General features: G+C 46.9%; 1 protein-coding gene across 1 annotated transcript; it reads right to left on the reverse strand.

Moving 5' to 3' along the window:
- Window positions 1–9,711: 9,711 nt before the first annotated feature.
- On the reverse strand, window positions 9,712–13,914 carry LOC110537425 (neuronal acetylcholine receptor subunit alpha-10). The gene is made up of 3 exons (XM_021623456.2): window positions 12,638–13,914; window positions 12,010–12,295; window positions 9,712–11,195 (listed from the first exon to the last, which is right to left on the reverse strand). Exons 1-3 carry the CDS (start codon window positions 12,857–12,859, stop codon window positions 10,348–10,350), a joined length of 1,356 nt encoding a protein of 451 aa, XP_021479131.2. The 5' UTR covers window positions 12,860–13,914; the 3' UTR covers window positions 9,712–10,347.
- Between the last annotated feature and the right edge of the window lie 1,593 nt (window positions 13,915–15,507).

A 15,507-nucleotide genomic window follows, 5' to 3' on the forward strand; every position in this document is an offset into this window, starting at 1 on the left:
GGGATCTTCATTAGAGAGATGGAGATTTAAAGAACTTATTGAGGTGGTGACCTGTATCTAAGATATATGACAGAATGATTTAGAAGGGTAGGACTGGTTTTGGGAATGCTTAGTGAATCTTAAAACCTGTGTACCTTTATTTGGGAATGGTGGGGGGAATTCATCTGAAGGGTAGTTCACTTGTAGGTAACTGTAGCTCTCTGCAGAATATTGTGTCTGCCATGAGGAGGGCCACACACAACCACAGAATAGGGACCACTCAATAGAGTTCCCTGCACACAAGTCGTGTTTTAATCAGGGTGTAGCCTGAAGAGAGCGGGGCATTTTTATTTTTATTTATTTATTTTATTTTTAACCTTAATTTAACTAGGCAAGTCAGTTAAGAACAAATTCTTATTTACAATGACGACCTACCCAGGCCAAACCCTAACGACGCTGGGCCAATTGTGCGTTGCCCTATGGGACTACCAATCATGGCCGGTTATGATACAGCCTGGAATCGAACCAGGGTCTGTAGTGACGCCTCTAGCACTGAGCACTGAGCACTGCCTTAGACCGCTATACCATTTTTAGAGGCATTATTACAGACCACTTCTCAATTTGTTTGGTTTCCGACATATATTGATGGTGAAAACTGGTGCTTATTTGGGAGGATGCAGCTTTGCAGAACGATCAGACAGAAACCTGGATCCTTCTGGTGAGCCACATTTTGGTCGGCACTGTTCTACAGAACACATTTATGTCTGATCATTCTGCAAAGCTGCATCCTGATTAAGCCCCAGTTTTCAATATTGATATTTGTCGAAAACAAAAACAGTGACAGGACAGGCAGGGTCAAAACCAGGAGGGCGAGAAAAAGAGACACTGGGAAAAGCAGGAGCTGAGACACAAAAACACTGGTTGACTTGACAAACAAGACGAACTGGCAACAGACAGAGAACACAGGTATAAATACACAGGGAATAATGGGCAAGATGGGCGACACCTGGAGTGGGGTGGAGACAATCACAAAGACAGGTGAAACAGATCAGGGTGTGACAGTACCTGGTGCCACCTGGCGTCCTACCTGGGCAGGTATGCATCCTGCCTGGTCGCATACCTGTTTGACCAGGGTAACAGTGGTGGAAGTCAGCGATGAGGGCTGGGTCCAGGATGTCTCTAGCGGGGACCCAGCACCTCTCCTCCAGGCCATAAACCTCCCAGTCAACCAGGTACTGAAAACCCCTGCCCCGTGGTCGAACACTCAGGAGGCATCTCACCATGTACACTGGATGGCCATCAATGACATGGGGAGGAGGGGTGGGCCTGGAAACAGAAGACAAAGGGCTGTGAGACACAGGCGTAATCCTAGGCACATGGAAAGTAGGGTGAATAAGGAGGGTACGGGGTAACAAAAGACGAACAGCAGTGGGGCTCTAGAGACTAGAGATGGGGAACAGGCCGATGAAATGGGGGGAAAGTTTACGGGAGAGCCATACCCTCTGCCCGAGCCGATAGCGTGGAGCAGGGGTTCGGTGGTGATCCGCTTGTCTCCTATACCTGGAGGTGGTCTTCAACAGAGTGGCCCGGGCTCTCTTCCAGGTACGGCGACAGCGGCGGATGAACATCTGGGCAGAGGGATTGCTGACTTCCTCCGCACAGGGAAGAGCGGAGGCTGATAACCCAAGGAACACTCGAAGGACGAGAGACCTGTGGCAGAGCAAGGAAGGGTGTTGCGAGCGTACTCAACCCATACCAGTTGCTGACTCCAGGTGGTAGGGTTGACAGAGACTAGGCAGAGAAGAGTCGTCTCTAAGTCCTGATTGGCTCGCTCCGACTGGCCGTTGGACTGGGGGTGGATTCCGGAGGACAGGCTGGCCGACGACCCGATGAGCGTGCAGAACGCCTTCCATAACCGGGACGAGAACTGCGGACCCTGGTTCAGAGACCATGTCCACTGGGAGTCAGTGGATCCGGAAGACGTGCTGCACCATAAGCTGGGCCGTCTCCTTGGCCGAGGGTAGTTTGGGGAGAGGGATGAGGTGGGCGGCTTTGGAAAACTGGTCCACTGCAGTCAGGATGGTAGTGTTGCTCTCAGACGGGGGAGACCCGTGACAAAATCCAGGGATATATGGGACCAGGGACGGTAAGGGACAGGCAGCGGTTGGAAAACACCAGCCGGAGCTTACCGAGGAGTCTTGTTCTGTGCACAGACCATGCAGGCGGCAACAAACACGGCAACTTCTGGAACCATAGTAGGCCACCAAAGCGTTGTCGCACGAAGGCCAGAGTCCGACGAGAGCCCGAGTGACAGGCAAGCCTGGAGGTGGTCAGACCACACAATGAATGGATGTTCCACCCCTTCTAGCCAGTGCCTCCATTCCTCCAACTCCATCTTCACCATGAGAAGCTCCCGATTCCCCACATTGTAGTTCCTCTCCATGGCATTGAGGCGGTGGGAGAAGAAGGCGCAGGGATGCAGCTTAACTTCACTAGGGTAGGGGGCAGCATTCGGAATTTTGGATGAAAAGCGTGCCCAAATTAAACTGCCTGCTACTCAGGCCCAGAACCTAGGATATGCATATATTGGATAGAAAACACTCTAAGGTTTCCAAAGCTGTTAACATAATGTCTGTGAGTATAACATAACTGATATGGCAGGCGAAAACCTGAGGAAAATCCATCCAGGAAGTACTATTATTTTGACAGGCTGTTTTTCCATTGAAAGCCTATCCACCATACAAAGACTTAGGATCCAGTACACGATCTCTATGGATTCCTCTACATGTGGCCAGTCTTTAGTCATTGTTTCAGGCTTTTACTCTGAAAAATGAGGGAGATACAGCACTTTCAATGAGTGGACAGTGGAAATTTCCAGACATGAGTCTAGCGTGTGATCGGGAGCGCACATTTCTTGTTTCTCCTTTTCTATTGACGAAGCTTTTGTCCGGTTTAAATATTATTGATTATTTATAACAAAAACAACCTGAGGATTGATTTTAAACATCGTTTGACATGTTTCTACAAACTTTTATTGTACTTTTTAAAACTTTTCGTCAAGATGTTGAGAGTGGTTTTCTGTGACTAGGCGCTGACCTAACATAATCGTGTGGTGTGCATTCGCCGTAAAGCCTTTTTGAAATCGGACAATGTGGTTGAAATTACAATACGCTTTCTTTAAAATGGTGTATAATACTTGTATGTTTGAGGAATTTTAAATTATGGGATTTCTGTTGTTTTGAATTTGGCGCCCTGCAATTTCACTTGCTGTTGCCGAGGTGGGACGCTACCGTCCCACTGGTGCCAGAGAGGTTAAGGTCCAGGGCATAACGTTGGGACAGGACAGCCCCCACTCCGACATCTGAAGCATAGTCCTCCACCAGGAACTGATGGGAGGGGTCAGGATGAAGCAGGATAGGACCAGTGGTATCAACTGTCAGGCTGTATCGCCTCCTGGTACAGCAACTGCTCCACCCACAACCATAAGGTTCTCCAGAGGGTAGTGAGGTCTGCACAACGCATCACTGGGGGCAAAATACCTGCCCTCCAGGACACCTACACCACCCGATGTCACAGGAAGACCATAAAGATCATCAAGGACAACAACCACCTGAGCTACTGCCTGTTCACCCCGCTATCATCCAGAAGGCGAGGTCAGTACAGGTGCATCAAAGCAGGGACCGAGAGACTGAAAAACAGCTTCTATCTGAAGGCCATCAGATTGTTAAACATCCACCACTAACATTGAGTGGCTGCTGCCATACATGTAAAAAATGTGTCACTAGCCACTTTAAACAATGCCACTTAATATAATGTTTACATACCCTTCATTACTCATCTCATATGTATATACTGTACTCGATACCATCTACTGCATCTTGCCTATGCCGTTCTGTACCATCGCTCATTCATATATCTTTATGTACATATTCTTCATCCCTTTACACTTGTGTGTATAAGGTAGCTGTTGTGAAATTGTTAGGTTAGATTACTCATTGGTTATTACTGCATTGTCGAACTAGAAGCACAAGCATTTTGCTACACTCACATTAATATCTGCTAACCATGTGTATGTGACAAATACATTTTGATTTGATTTGATGAAGCGGTATTTAAGGTCCTGGAATGGTCGGTCAGCGGCAGATGACCACGTGAACGGAACTTTGGTAGAGTTGAGTGCAGACCAGGGAGGCCAGGGTGCTGTAACTCCAGATAAAGCAGTGATTAAAGTTGGCGAACCCCAGGAAGCATTGCAGCTGCACCCTGGACGTAGGCTAAGGCCAATTCACCACCGCTCTCACCTTATTGGGATCCCTGGACACTCTCAGCAGAGATGATGTACCCCAGAAAGGGAATGGTGGAGCGATGGAACTCGCACTTTGCCACCTTAACAAACAACTGTTTCTCCAGAAGGCACTGGAGAACCTGTCGGACATGAAGCACGTGTTCTTGTGGGGAGCAGGAGAAGACGAGGATGTCATCAATATAGACGAAGAGGAACCAGTTCAGCATGGCGCAGAGAACATCATTCACCAGAGCATGGAACACGGCAGGAGCATTGGTGAGGCCAAAGGGCATGACCAGATATTCGTAGTGGCCGCTGGCCATGTTGGAGGCGGTCTTCCACTCGTCCCCCTCTCGTATCCGCACCAGGTGGTAGGCGTTTCGTAGATCCAGCTTGGAGAAAACAGTGGCACCCTGAAGTGGCTTGAAGGTCGAGGAAATGACTGGTAGCGGATAACGGCTCTTCACAGTATTGTCATTGAGTCCCCAGTAGTCAATGCATGGGCGCAGGGTCTTGTCCTTTTTCTCCATGAAGAAGAGACCTGCGCAAGCAGAAGAGGAAGAGGGACAGATAAATCCTGTAGCTAGGGAGTCCCCAATGTAGGTCTCCATAGCCTTGGTCTCTGGTCCCAACAGAGAGTACAGACGTCCCCGGGGCGGCGTGGTGCTCGGGAGAAGATCAATCCTGTAGTAATAGGGGCAGTGCGGCGTAAGGGAAGTGGCCGGGACCTGCTGAACACCTCCCGGAGGTCCTGGTACTCAGAGGGAATGGCGGGGAGGTCCAGAACAACTTCCGAGCCCCCAGGAAGACGTCTTGGGGCAGGTTGTGCCGACTTCAGACAATGGGTGTGGCAGAACGGACTGCAGCCCATGATAGCACCCATAGACCAGTTGATGAGGGAATTGTGTCGCTGGAGCCAAGAGAATCCCAACACCACAGAAATCTGGGGGGACTTGATGAGCACGAATTGAATAGTCTCTCTGTGATTCCCTGAAACATGTAGGTTGATGGGAGTGGTGTTATGGGAGACACGATTTATAGAGCACCCGTCCAGCGCTCTAACAAACATCCATGGGAATGGAGAGGGGCTGAGTAGCGATGTTCAGCTCGGAAGCCAGTGTGGCGTCCAAAAAGCTCTCATCGGCCCAAGAGTCAATGAGGACCCGGAGAGATTTGGACTGGTTTTCCCACAACATAATCACATGAAAAGGGGTGCGGGTAAGGAAAGGAGAAAAGTTCTCTATATGGCCCACCAGAGTACTCTCTCCTACCAGCGAGCCTGATCTTTTACTGGGCAAGTTTCATAGGCTTGTGTTACGCACGCCTCTTGGAGGGGGGAATGCGACACCCTGCTACACTTAACTCCCCATGGAGTGAAAGAGGTATGTGATTACAGGTGCGGGTAAGGATGACAAAGGCAGAGAATATTAACGTTTACAGGGAATTTATTCATCCTTCACACAGTAATTTGAGGAAAAGGGGAAAAGTAAAAGATCCCACCCTTTCATACCTTACCTGCCTTCCCACTTCTAACCTAACCTTTAGCACCACCTGGTGCGCTAACCAAAATACAGGGGGTGGTCCGCCCAGGTCTTACATAGTGTGCATAGACAGATTAAATACTACGGTTTTTATATGCCCTCAGGCCTCTTGCCTAAACACTCCCAAGGTGCGTTCCCCTTCCCACACTGGGAACAAATGAAACGCAGAATAATTTACCAATACTCTAAGTATGAAATTTCAGTATGAAAGTCCTATGAAGTCCTCTGAAGGAGCGGCTACAAAATAATATTTAAAAAACTTTCACTGACCACCACAACAATCCACATAGGACATAAAATGAAGCTCTCCTCTCTGACGAAGGAACACTAGCTTTTATCAAGCTGGAGAAGGAGTTGGTAATTGAAGAAACAACAGTATCCCCTGACGAGAGGGAGTGGTCAGAGCTCCAATCAGTGATGGGGCTGACCAATCAGCTGCTTTAGGAATCCAGGAAGCCATTTCCTGAAATAGACACACATACAAACCCACAACAACACAGAAACTGGGGAAAGTGACAGAGCGAAATCGAATTTCCTCTCCAGCCGTCATCCCCGCAGATGGTCAAAGCGATGAGGGAGTCAAGATCCGTGGGTAACTCCCGAGCAGCACGCTCATCCTTAACCACCTCCGAGACGCTGTGCAGGAACATGTCAAACAGTGCTTCCTGGTTCCACGCACTCGCCGCTGCCAAACATGCGGAAATCCAACGCATAGTCAACCATTCTGTGGGTATCCTGCCGGAACTGGATTAGCTTCCAGGCAGCTTCATTCCCGGAGAATGAGGCATCAAAAACCTTCCTCACCTCTCCCAACAAACACCTCCAGACTCACACACATGGCCGGCTGTAGTTCCCATACGGTGGTAGCCCAGGTGAGAGTCCTCCCAGACATCAGCGTGATGAGGTAGGCTATCTTGGAGTGATCCGAGGGGAAGGAGGAGGGCTGAAGTTCGAAAATTAGTGCACACTGAGCTAAAAATGCCTGACGGGTGCTCGGCTCTCCATTAAAGCGTTCCAGGGGAGGTAAACGGGGCCCCCGGGAAGGTGGAGTGGCCTGTGAGGCGGCGCTGCTAACCGCCAAGTTACTGAGGGGCGGTGGGGTTACCACCATGGTAGGCTGCCCCCCAGACAACCCACGGAATTGCTCCAGGAGCATGTCCAACGCCTGTTCATGGCGCTCAGCCAACATTCTGACACCCTCCATAAGACCACGAAGCAATTCGTCGTGCCTACAAATGGAGGCTCCTTTGGAAAAGATGGCGTTGCATCATGGCCAGTCACGTTTGAAGGTAAGACCCAGATGCAGACAACGTCAAATTAACAATGATTTAATAATCCTTCAGGGGCAGGCAATAGACAGGTCAAGGCAGACAGGGGTCAGTAAACCAGATGTGGAGCAACTGTACCAGACGGCAGGCAGGTTCAGGGTAGGCAGAGGTCAATAATCCAGAGGTGGGGCAACGGTACAGGCCGGCAGGCAGGCTCAGGGTCAGGGGCAGGCAGAGAGGTCAGGCAAGTGGGCTCAGAGTCAGGACAGGCAGGGTCAAAACCAGGAGGGTGAGAAAAAGAGAGACTGGGAAAAGCAGGTGCTGAGAAAAACGCTGGTTGACTTGACAAACTGGCAACAGACAGAGACACAGGTATAAATACACAGGGGATAATGGGAAAGATGGGCAACACCTGGAGGGGGTGGAGACACGCACTAAGACAGGTGAAACATATCAGTCCTTAATGAAACAAAACTCCCCAGTCCTTAATGATTACAAGCATATCCATAACATGAAGCAGCCATCACTATGCTTAAAAATATGGAGAATGGTACTCAGTAATGCGTTGTATTGGATTTGCACCGAACACACTTTGTATTCAGGACAAAAAGTTAATTGCTTTGCCAAATTCTTTTGCAGAATTACTTTAGTGCCTTGTTGCAAACAGGATGCATGTTTTGGAATTGTTTGTATTCATTACAGGCTTCCTTCTTTTCACTCTGTCAATTAGGTTAGTATTTTGGAGTGACTACAATGTTGAGCGGGTTCCTTCCTCTCCAGCAAGTAAGTTAGGAAGGATGCCTGTATCTTTTTAGTGACTAGGTGAATTAACACAAATGTTTACAAATATGCATAGACCCCCCCCCCCCCCCCTCGTCTTACGGTGTGCTGTTCTATCCTGCCGGTGCAGCGGTGTATCCCGCTAGCTGAATATCCATGTCGTCATTCAGCCACAATTCCGTGAAGCATAGGATATTACAGTTTTTGATGTCCCGTTGGTAGGATATTTGTGATCTTACCTCGTCTAGTTTATTGTCCAATGATTGCACGTTGGCGAGTAATATTGACGGTAACGGCAGCTTTCCTAGTTGTCTTCTGCGGGTCCGGATGAGGCATCCGGCACTTTGTCCTCTGTGTCACTCCCTTTTGCGAATAATTGGGATGTCTGCCCTGTGGGGTTTTTGGAGAATATCATGTGAGTCCTGCTTGCTGCTGTTGTTGTTGTTGTTGTTGTTGAAGAAATCTTTGTCTAATCCGAGGTGAGTGATCGCTGTCCTGATATCCAGAAGCTCTTTTCTTCTGTAAAATACGGTTGCAGAAACATTATGTACAAAACAATTTACAAATATCGAGAAAAAAAACACATAATAGCACAATTGGTTAGGAGACCGTAAAACGGCGGCCATCTCCCCCGGCGCCATTTTGCTGCCAAGGCAGATGTGGTGGATTGAGAAGCAGCCCATTCAAAAAACTGATATCCCTATTTTAAATTGACAGATCTGATGGGGATTTTTGTATTATTTTCATTAGATTGATGCACAGGTGCATCAATAGACTAGTATTTTAAGCGGTCCGGTTCAAAGAGTCGCCATCTGAATTCAGCCTATGAAAACCCTGTTTTCAACCGTGTGTGTAGTTTGGGAGTGTATGTGAACGGTTGTCATCGTAAACAGGATTAGTGTCTAAAGGAGATTACCCAGGACTCTCTGAATGGTTTTAAAGTTGAGATTACATTTATTTTTCCAATTAATTCACAAAGCTCTAATGATGTTAAAGGGTTATTGGATTACACTACTTTATGTCCTAATTTAGCTTCACGCTGGTTCTCTTTCATGTATCCTGTCCTATTCCTCACAACTGGAATGTATGAGTGTATAACAGTATTCCTTTCCCATTCATGGCTCACTGAAATGTTTATCTGGGCTTACAAAGTGGAAAAAGTCAGAGGGCTTTGAAAAGTACGAAATATTCAATACATTTAATGGCGTGGTTGCACATATGCTGCTATGCATTTTGGATACTTCTATATGGTACAAGACAAGTGATAAACATCAGATACATTATTCTTAAACATGGCCCATACCTATTATTTTAGCATTGTCATACTATACTGTATTTACACATCAAGTCTTCAAAAGTGTCAAGTGAGCACTCAGAGAAAGTGTGCACTTGTAAAGTGCTGTGGTTCCCATGCAGTGACTGGCAGGCCTGAGAAGTACACTTAACACACAATTGTCCAATGACACAGTCCATATGGAGTGTACTGGATTTTTCACATACAGTAAAAGGACAGAGAGCGGTTATAGTATATTAATACAAAAAGAAGAGTGTGTGTGTGTGTGTGAATGTGTTTAACTATTCTTGTTAAAGAAGAATAGTAAACTAACCAAAATTTGACCAATTAGGGACATTTTGTTAGTCCCCACAAGGTCAAATGCTATTTCTAGGGGGTTTAGGGTTAAGGTTAGAATTAGTGTTAAGGTTAGGAGCTAGGGTTAGTTTTAGGGTTAGTGTAAAGGTTAGGTTAAGGTTTAGGGAAAATAGGATTTAGAATGGGACTGAATTGTCGCTACAAGGTTAGCTGTACAAGACTGTGTGTGTGTGTGTTTGTGAAGAAGAGGACTGTACCTCTCTCGGTTTCTTCCTAGGTTCTTGCCTTTCTAGGTAGTTTTACCTAGACACCGTGCTTCTACCACTGCATTGCTTGCTCTTTGGAGTCTCAGGCTGGGTTTCTGTATGACCACTTTGTGACAAATGCTGATGTAAACAGGGCTTTATATATACATTTAATTGATTGACTGTTTGCATGTGTGTATGTGTGTATAACAGTCTCAGGGTGGCAGAAGATTTGCTTTGGCTCCATTCCACAGATTAAGTGTGTTCCTGTCTCCTCTACAAATACTTTAGATCCACGTAGAAAACATATGTATGGTGGCGATACAGAGAAACTGCCAAGTTCCCCACCACTGTATCAAGAGATTATCCTCCAATTAATCCTCTTCGTCACAGCCTTGGAACATAAACAGCTAGTATACTAGGTACAAAAACACATTTCCACATACAGTATCTCCTGTGGTAAACTTGTGAATGGTTTAGTTGGCCGCTACTGCCCCTCGGAGTAGGATAAGGTTGCCATTAGAAACTGAGCTAAGGTCTGTTTGGGATCCCCCTTAATGGTTAAGGTCAGTATTTGGGAAGGGTATGATCTGATCCTAGATCTGTGCCTAAGGGTAACTTGTACCCGGAGCCTTCTCCCTTTTCTCTCTGCACGTGCTCAGACAGCCTTGCCCATGATGAGGAGGCTCATGAGGAAGACCATGATGAAGAAGAGCCACATGAAGAGTCGGTCCATAACCTTGGCCACTTTCCTCCACTCACCCGTACGTCTCTGGGTAGAGCGCTGGTCGTGGTAGCAGCTGGCAATGTACTCGATGTTCCTGCATAGTGCTTGGTGCTGACACACACACTGGGCCCTCACCACCACCTCTCTCCTAACCCTAGCCTCTGCGCCTCCTAATGATCCTTTCCTTCTTTCTCCACCTCCTCCCACACAGCCTCTCTCTCCTCCTCCGCCTTTGCCTCTTTCTGCCGCCACTGCTCCGCCCATGCACACACTTTCTCCTCTGAAACCCTTCTCTCTTTCTGCCTCTCCTCCTCCTTCTTTCTCACCTCCTGCTGCTCCCTCCTCCTCCTCTCCAGCATCTATACTCACAAACAGGTCGTCTTTCCACCAACTGGGCTCAAACGTTTGGTATGAGCCTCTTTTCACATCCAGTCTATCCCCCTCCTCTTTCTGTGTTTTTACACCCACCCCAACCCCTTCCTCTCCACCCCTCCCTCCCAAGGACTCCCCATTCACATCCCAGTTGGTACTTCTGGTTTGGGGGTTGATATTGTGGTCAGGTGGGAGCTCGGGCGGGGCCCGTTTCTTGGGGATGCCGGTGAAGCAGTTCTCTCCCACCTCATAGACAAAGCAGATCCGTGCCAGGTAGTGCAGGATGAAGCGGCGGGCCCACTCAGGGACGGGACGCGCCTCCGGACCACAGTGATGGATGTTCATGATGAAGATGGTCAGGGCGGTCGACGCAGTGATCATCGTCATGGTAGCAATGTAGTACTTGCCTGTGGGGAAGTAGTGATCAGCAATACAGTCAATTCCATGTATAACAACTCTCACACATTCAAACATAATCATCATTATTCAATGTAATGGTGTACATTGACTTACATAATATCACTGCCTTCAGGATTCTAGACAGTGTTAAATAGACAGACAAGCATAATTGCTCCACAGAGGAAAGACAGAGTATAGGTTATCGAGTTGTGATTGCGGCACATTAAATTCGCTGGACAGCCACCATCGACTGGCCTCTGTACCATTACATTGACATTATCCCACAAACACCAACACAATTTATCACTTTGCTGATACCTTCTTTATTGAAAATGTAAAAAACAAATGTATTGAAATCCTATTGCAAAAGGTCCTACTTCACTTTTGTTTTACTCTGCCTGCATCTCAATGTTGATTCAAAATGCATAAGCACTTTTTGCTTGTCACTATACTATTTCACAATAAGATATGGAATAATATACTGAATAAACATACAAAATATGCTTCTTCTGTATTCATAAGGTCTCCCTGCTCTGTATCACATCTCCTCTATACACTAGCCAGGCAATTCAATTTAGCAGCAGAGAGAGGCTGTATGAGGATGTTGTGCTGAGTAAGACCCATTAAATATTTACTAAGCATCTCTGCCTGTGAGTTTATGGGAGAAGACCTACAAAAGTCTCTGAGGAGAGCTAGTCAGTCTCAGTTAGTGTTGGAGAAGGAGCTAAAATGGCCTCAAAAGCCCAGAGGAGAGTATATATTATCTGATTGCTATACTCATGGCACTCTCTCTCTCTGCCCATCTCTCGCCCCTTCTCTCACCTATGAGTGGTACGTTCTCCGAGGGTGGCATGCTCTCTGCCACTAGCAGCTGGAACACGGTCAGTGCCAGCAGCACGGTGACCCCCAGGGACACTTTCTCCCCAGAGTCAGCTGGCAGGTAGAAGCCCAACGGGGCCAGGAAGGAGATCATCATACAGGGGATGAGCAGGTTAAAGATGTAGAAGGAGGCCCTGCGTTTCAGGTGCAGGGTGTAGGTGATGTCTGGGTAGGGGTCTGAGCAGCAGCCGTACAGGATCACGTTCTTCTTGGCTGGCATGCCCAGAACCTATAGTTAGGATAGCATGGAATAGAATATAAATGAATGGCCTGCGGTGATCTAGCGGTTTAAGAACACTGATACTTTGAACCTCTGCCAGCATGGGTTCAAATCCAATCCAATGCTCTTTCAGCACACTCCGCCTATCTCTCTCTATCTTATCCAATAAACAAATTAAATACATGTATTGTGCATTGTTGAATAGAAACTATGGAAACAACTAGATAAGACAGTCTTATAAATGCAAAAGTGGTTTCAATCAATAAAGTGCTTTGCCCATACAAATATCAGCAAAAGCACTGCTATAAATAAAGGATAAAAAAAATGTCTAAATGAACTAATAAATCTGACCTCCCACTCTACATTGGCCACGAAGTCGGCCAGGTCAGCACTGTCCAGGGCGTTGACCAGGTCCATCTGGTTGCCGTTGTGTGTCCAGGAGCCGAAGGTTAGGCGACACTGCTGGGCATCGAACGGGAAGAAGGACACATCCACTGAGCACGAGCTCTTAGTGATGGCCGGCTGGTCCCACATGATCTGTCCATCGTTACGGATCACCACATTGGTCTCCATGGAGCTGGCGAACTGGTCATCAGCACTGAGAGGAGGAGAGCAAGGCGAGAGGAAGGGAAAGTGTGTGAGTGAGAGAGAGGGGAGATTGAAGGGAAAATTAGGAGTATGGAGGGAGGATAGAGGGGGAGAAGGAGGACAGGGATGGTGGGAGAAGGAGAGACAGAGGGAGGAAGGAAGAGAGGGAGAAGAGGCAGAGTGTGTGAGGAATTCATTGGTGAACAAAGAAGGCAATTAAAAGCATAGAAAATGTGTTCTTATCTACAATAGATACCGTCAAGTCACTAAAGACTCTTTAGAGGAGTGACTGGGAAAGGACAGAGAGCAGAAATGGAGGGAAGGAAGATGGGCATGGAGTGTCTCACAGAGAGACAAAGGATGTGATGACGGTCAGGCAGGATGATTGCCGGGGCGCAAGGAGAGTGGGGAGAGCAGGGGTGGAGCCCACCCCTCAGAGCCCACTTCTACACTCAGAAATATCACTACACTTCTGACCTTCATCGCAGGGACTGGACTGAACTTAGAACTTTAATAGTCATTACCCTAAAAGTTTGATTCTTCTCAGAAATCAAAGCTTAGGAACTGAATCTGCATTGCGTGGCATCTCCCTACTATCAATCGTCCTCCAACAGGGGTTTGGTAATTAAACATGTAAAGTGTTAGTTTAGGTATGGGATTATTGTGAGTCTCATGTAACACACAACATTCAAACTTGTCCAGATATTTCCAGGACAAATGATGTAGAAAGTATAGCCTGTTGTAAAAGGATTACTGATTCAGTTGTAATAACAACAAAGGGAGATTAAAACATAACAAGACTGTGAAAGAATGAAAAGCTGGATTATTCCGCTAATACAGTGTTTCCCGGTATATATATGAGAAAACCCTGTGCATCTAGGTCCGGGTGCTGGTTTAGGTAGGAACAACTAGTGTCCAAAAACAAGTTTAAAAACCGCATACTAGAAAAGACAGGCAACCAACCTTGTCTTTAGTTATATTTATTTTCCATTTAAGGTTAAAAAATGAAAAATAAACAGAAGTCAAGGTCAGTTGTCTGTATTTTCTAGTGTGCAGTTTTACAGTTGTTTTTGGAGAGTTTCCCAACTGTGGGCCAGGGTCCATTGGTGGGACAGGGCTGGTGCCTACTGCGTTATTGATTAAGACTTGATTCTGGCTAGAAACACTGTCAAAGTTGAATTGGCACATTGCAGCAACGAAAAACTTGAAAGGCTGTAGGTGGCCATAAATCATAACAAGTGCCAAGAGATTTTCCTGACCAGGTGGCCTAACCAAGACAAACCCTGGCACTAGTCATGGTGCAACAACAAGAAAGTCCTGCTCCAATACACTGTGATGAGCATCAGAAGTAGACTGGCTGCCTGGACACCCCGTGAGTAACGGCTTTTAGGGTGTCCAGCTTGTGTCCATGGCAACACAACAGAAATGTGACGATGAGGGTGAAGAAGAGGAGTATGAGGAAGAGGACAACAAACCCGTGCAGGGAGAACCGATATGTCTCAATACCAGCCAGACCTACTTGTTATATAGGACAATATCAGGCCTCCATACATAACTACTAGGTATACGGATGGTATCAAGACCATCGTAGTCCTCCTTCTTCCAAGTGAGGTAGGCGTCCGTCCACACCTGCCGGATCCACAGGTACGTGGTCAGGATCTGGTTACGCTCATCCTGCAGACAAACACACACAGGTAAAGAGACAACATGTACTGAAACACACAGGTCCAATGACTACAGGTACTGAAAACATACAGAAATGGTAGTATCAGAGGAGGCTGAGGTGTGCATGTGATGTGGGGTCATCATGGTGACCTTGTGCATGTGTTTGTGTGTTTACCATGTCGATTATCTGTGAGAGGGTGATCTGCAGTGTGACATTGATGATGTGGTCCGTGTCCTCCACTGGTCTCAGAGCGTTGGTGTAGTTAGCGAACAAATCAGTCAGCAACTTTTGAGCATACCTCCCATGAGCACCAAGACTCACTGCCACACAGAGAGAGAGAAAGACAGGGAGGAGGGGGGGGGGGGGTTATATTATTCAATATTTAAATCCAAGTCTCAGTTTCTCAAAGGAATGGGAAAAATTGGCTCTGCAGTATCCTAGCTCAATTAACCTTAGAACGACCTTGGAATCCACTTAATGATGTCCAGTCATTTGATAAGCTGATCACAAAGCTAGCTCTACATGTCTGCCTGGTCCCCCATGCATGACTCACGACAGTCATTACATTTGATAATGTTACAGCATCTTTTGGTTAGGCTTCTTCCTATATGTAGGCACATTTAAGGTATTGCCCTTTTGTGCGGTTGCCCTTTAACTGCAGGGTCACTGGCAGAAGCCCTGCTCCAGATGTTCTCCCTTAATCGCTGCATTGATGGAACTGGTGGGAAGTCCTGCAGTCTCTCAAGCCTTTCTTGAAAGAGTTCCTGTAGGGGTTTGGGCCAGCTTCTTGAGGTCCCTTAATATTTGGATTTTGGTTTGGCAAGAAACACACAAACAATGGCAACACTCATGTTTCTAAACCTTATGTTAATTTTTTATTATTTAGAAATTCAATTTGACAGAGACAGACCGAGGGTGAGAGAGAAAGTGACAAGGGAGATGGAGACAGAGAAAGGGGAAATGTTAG

The sequence above is a fragment of the Oncorhynchus mykiss genome, chromosome 12 (assembly GCF_013265735.2).
Source record: "Oncorhynchus mykiss isolate Arlee chromosome 12, USDA_OmykA_1.1, whole genome shotgun sequence".
In the NCBI taxonomy this organism is placed as follows: Eukaryota; Metazoa; Chordata; class Actinopteri; order Salmoniformes; family Salmonidae; genus Oncorhynchus; species Oncorhynchus mykiss.

Coding starts and splice junctions, on each gene's coding strand:
- LOC110537425 (XM_021623456.2), bottom strand. CDS start 12,859: ATGGAGACCAATGTGGTGATCCGTAACGATGGACAGATCATGTGGGAC. Junction 12,296..12,637: donor TGGCCAATGTAGAGTGGGAG/GTCAGATTTATT, acceptor TCCTAACTATAG/GTTCTGGGCATGCCAGCCAA. Junction 11,196..12,009: donor GGAGAACGTACCACTCATAG/GTGAGAGAAGGG, acceptor ACTTCCCCACAG/GCAAGTACTACATTGCTACC.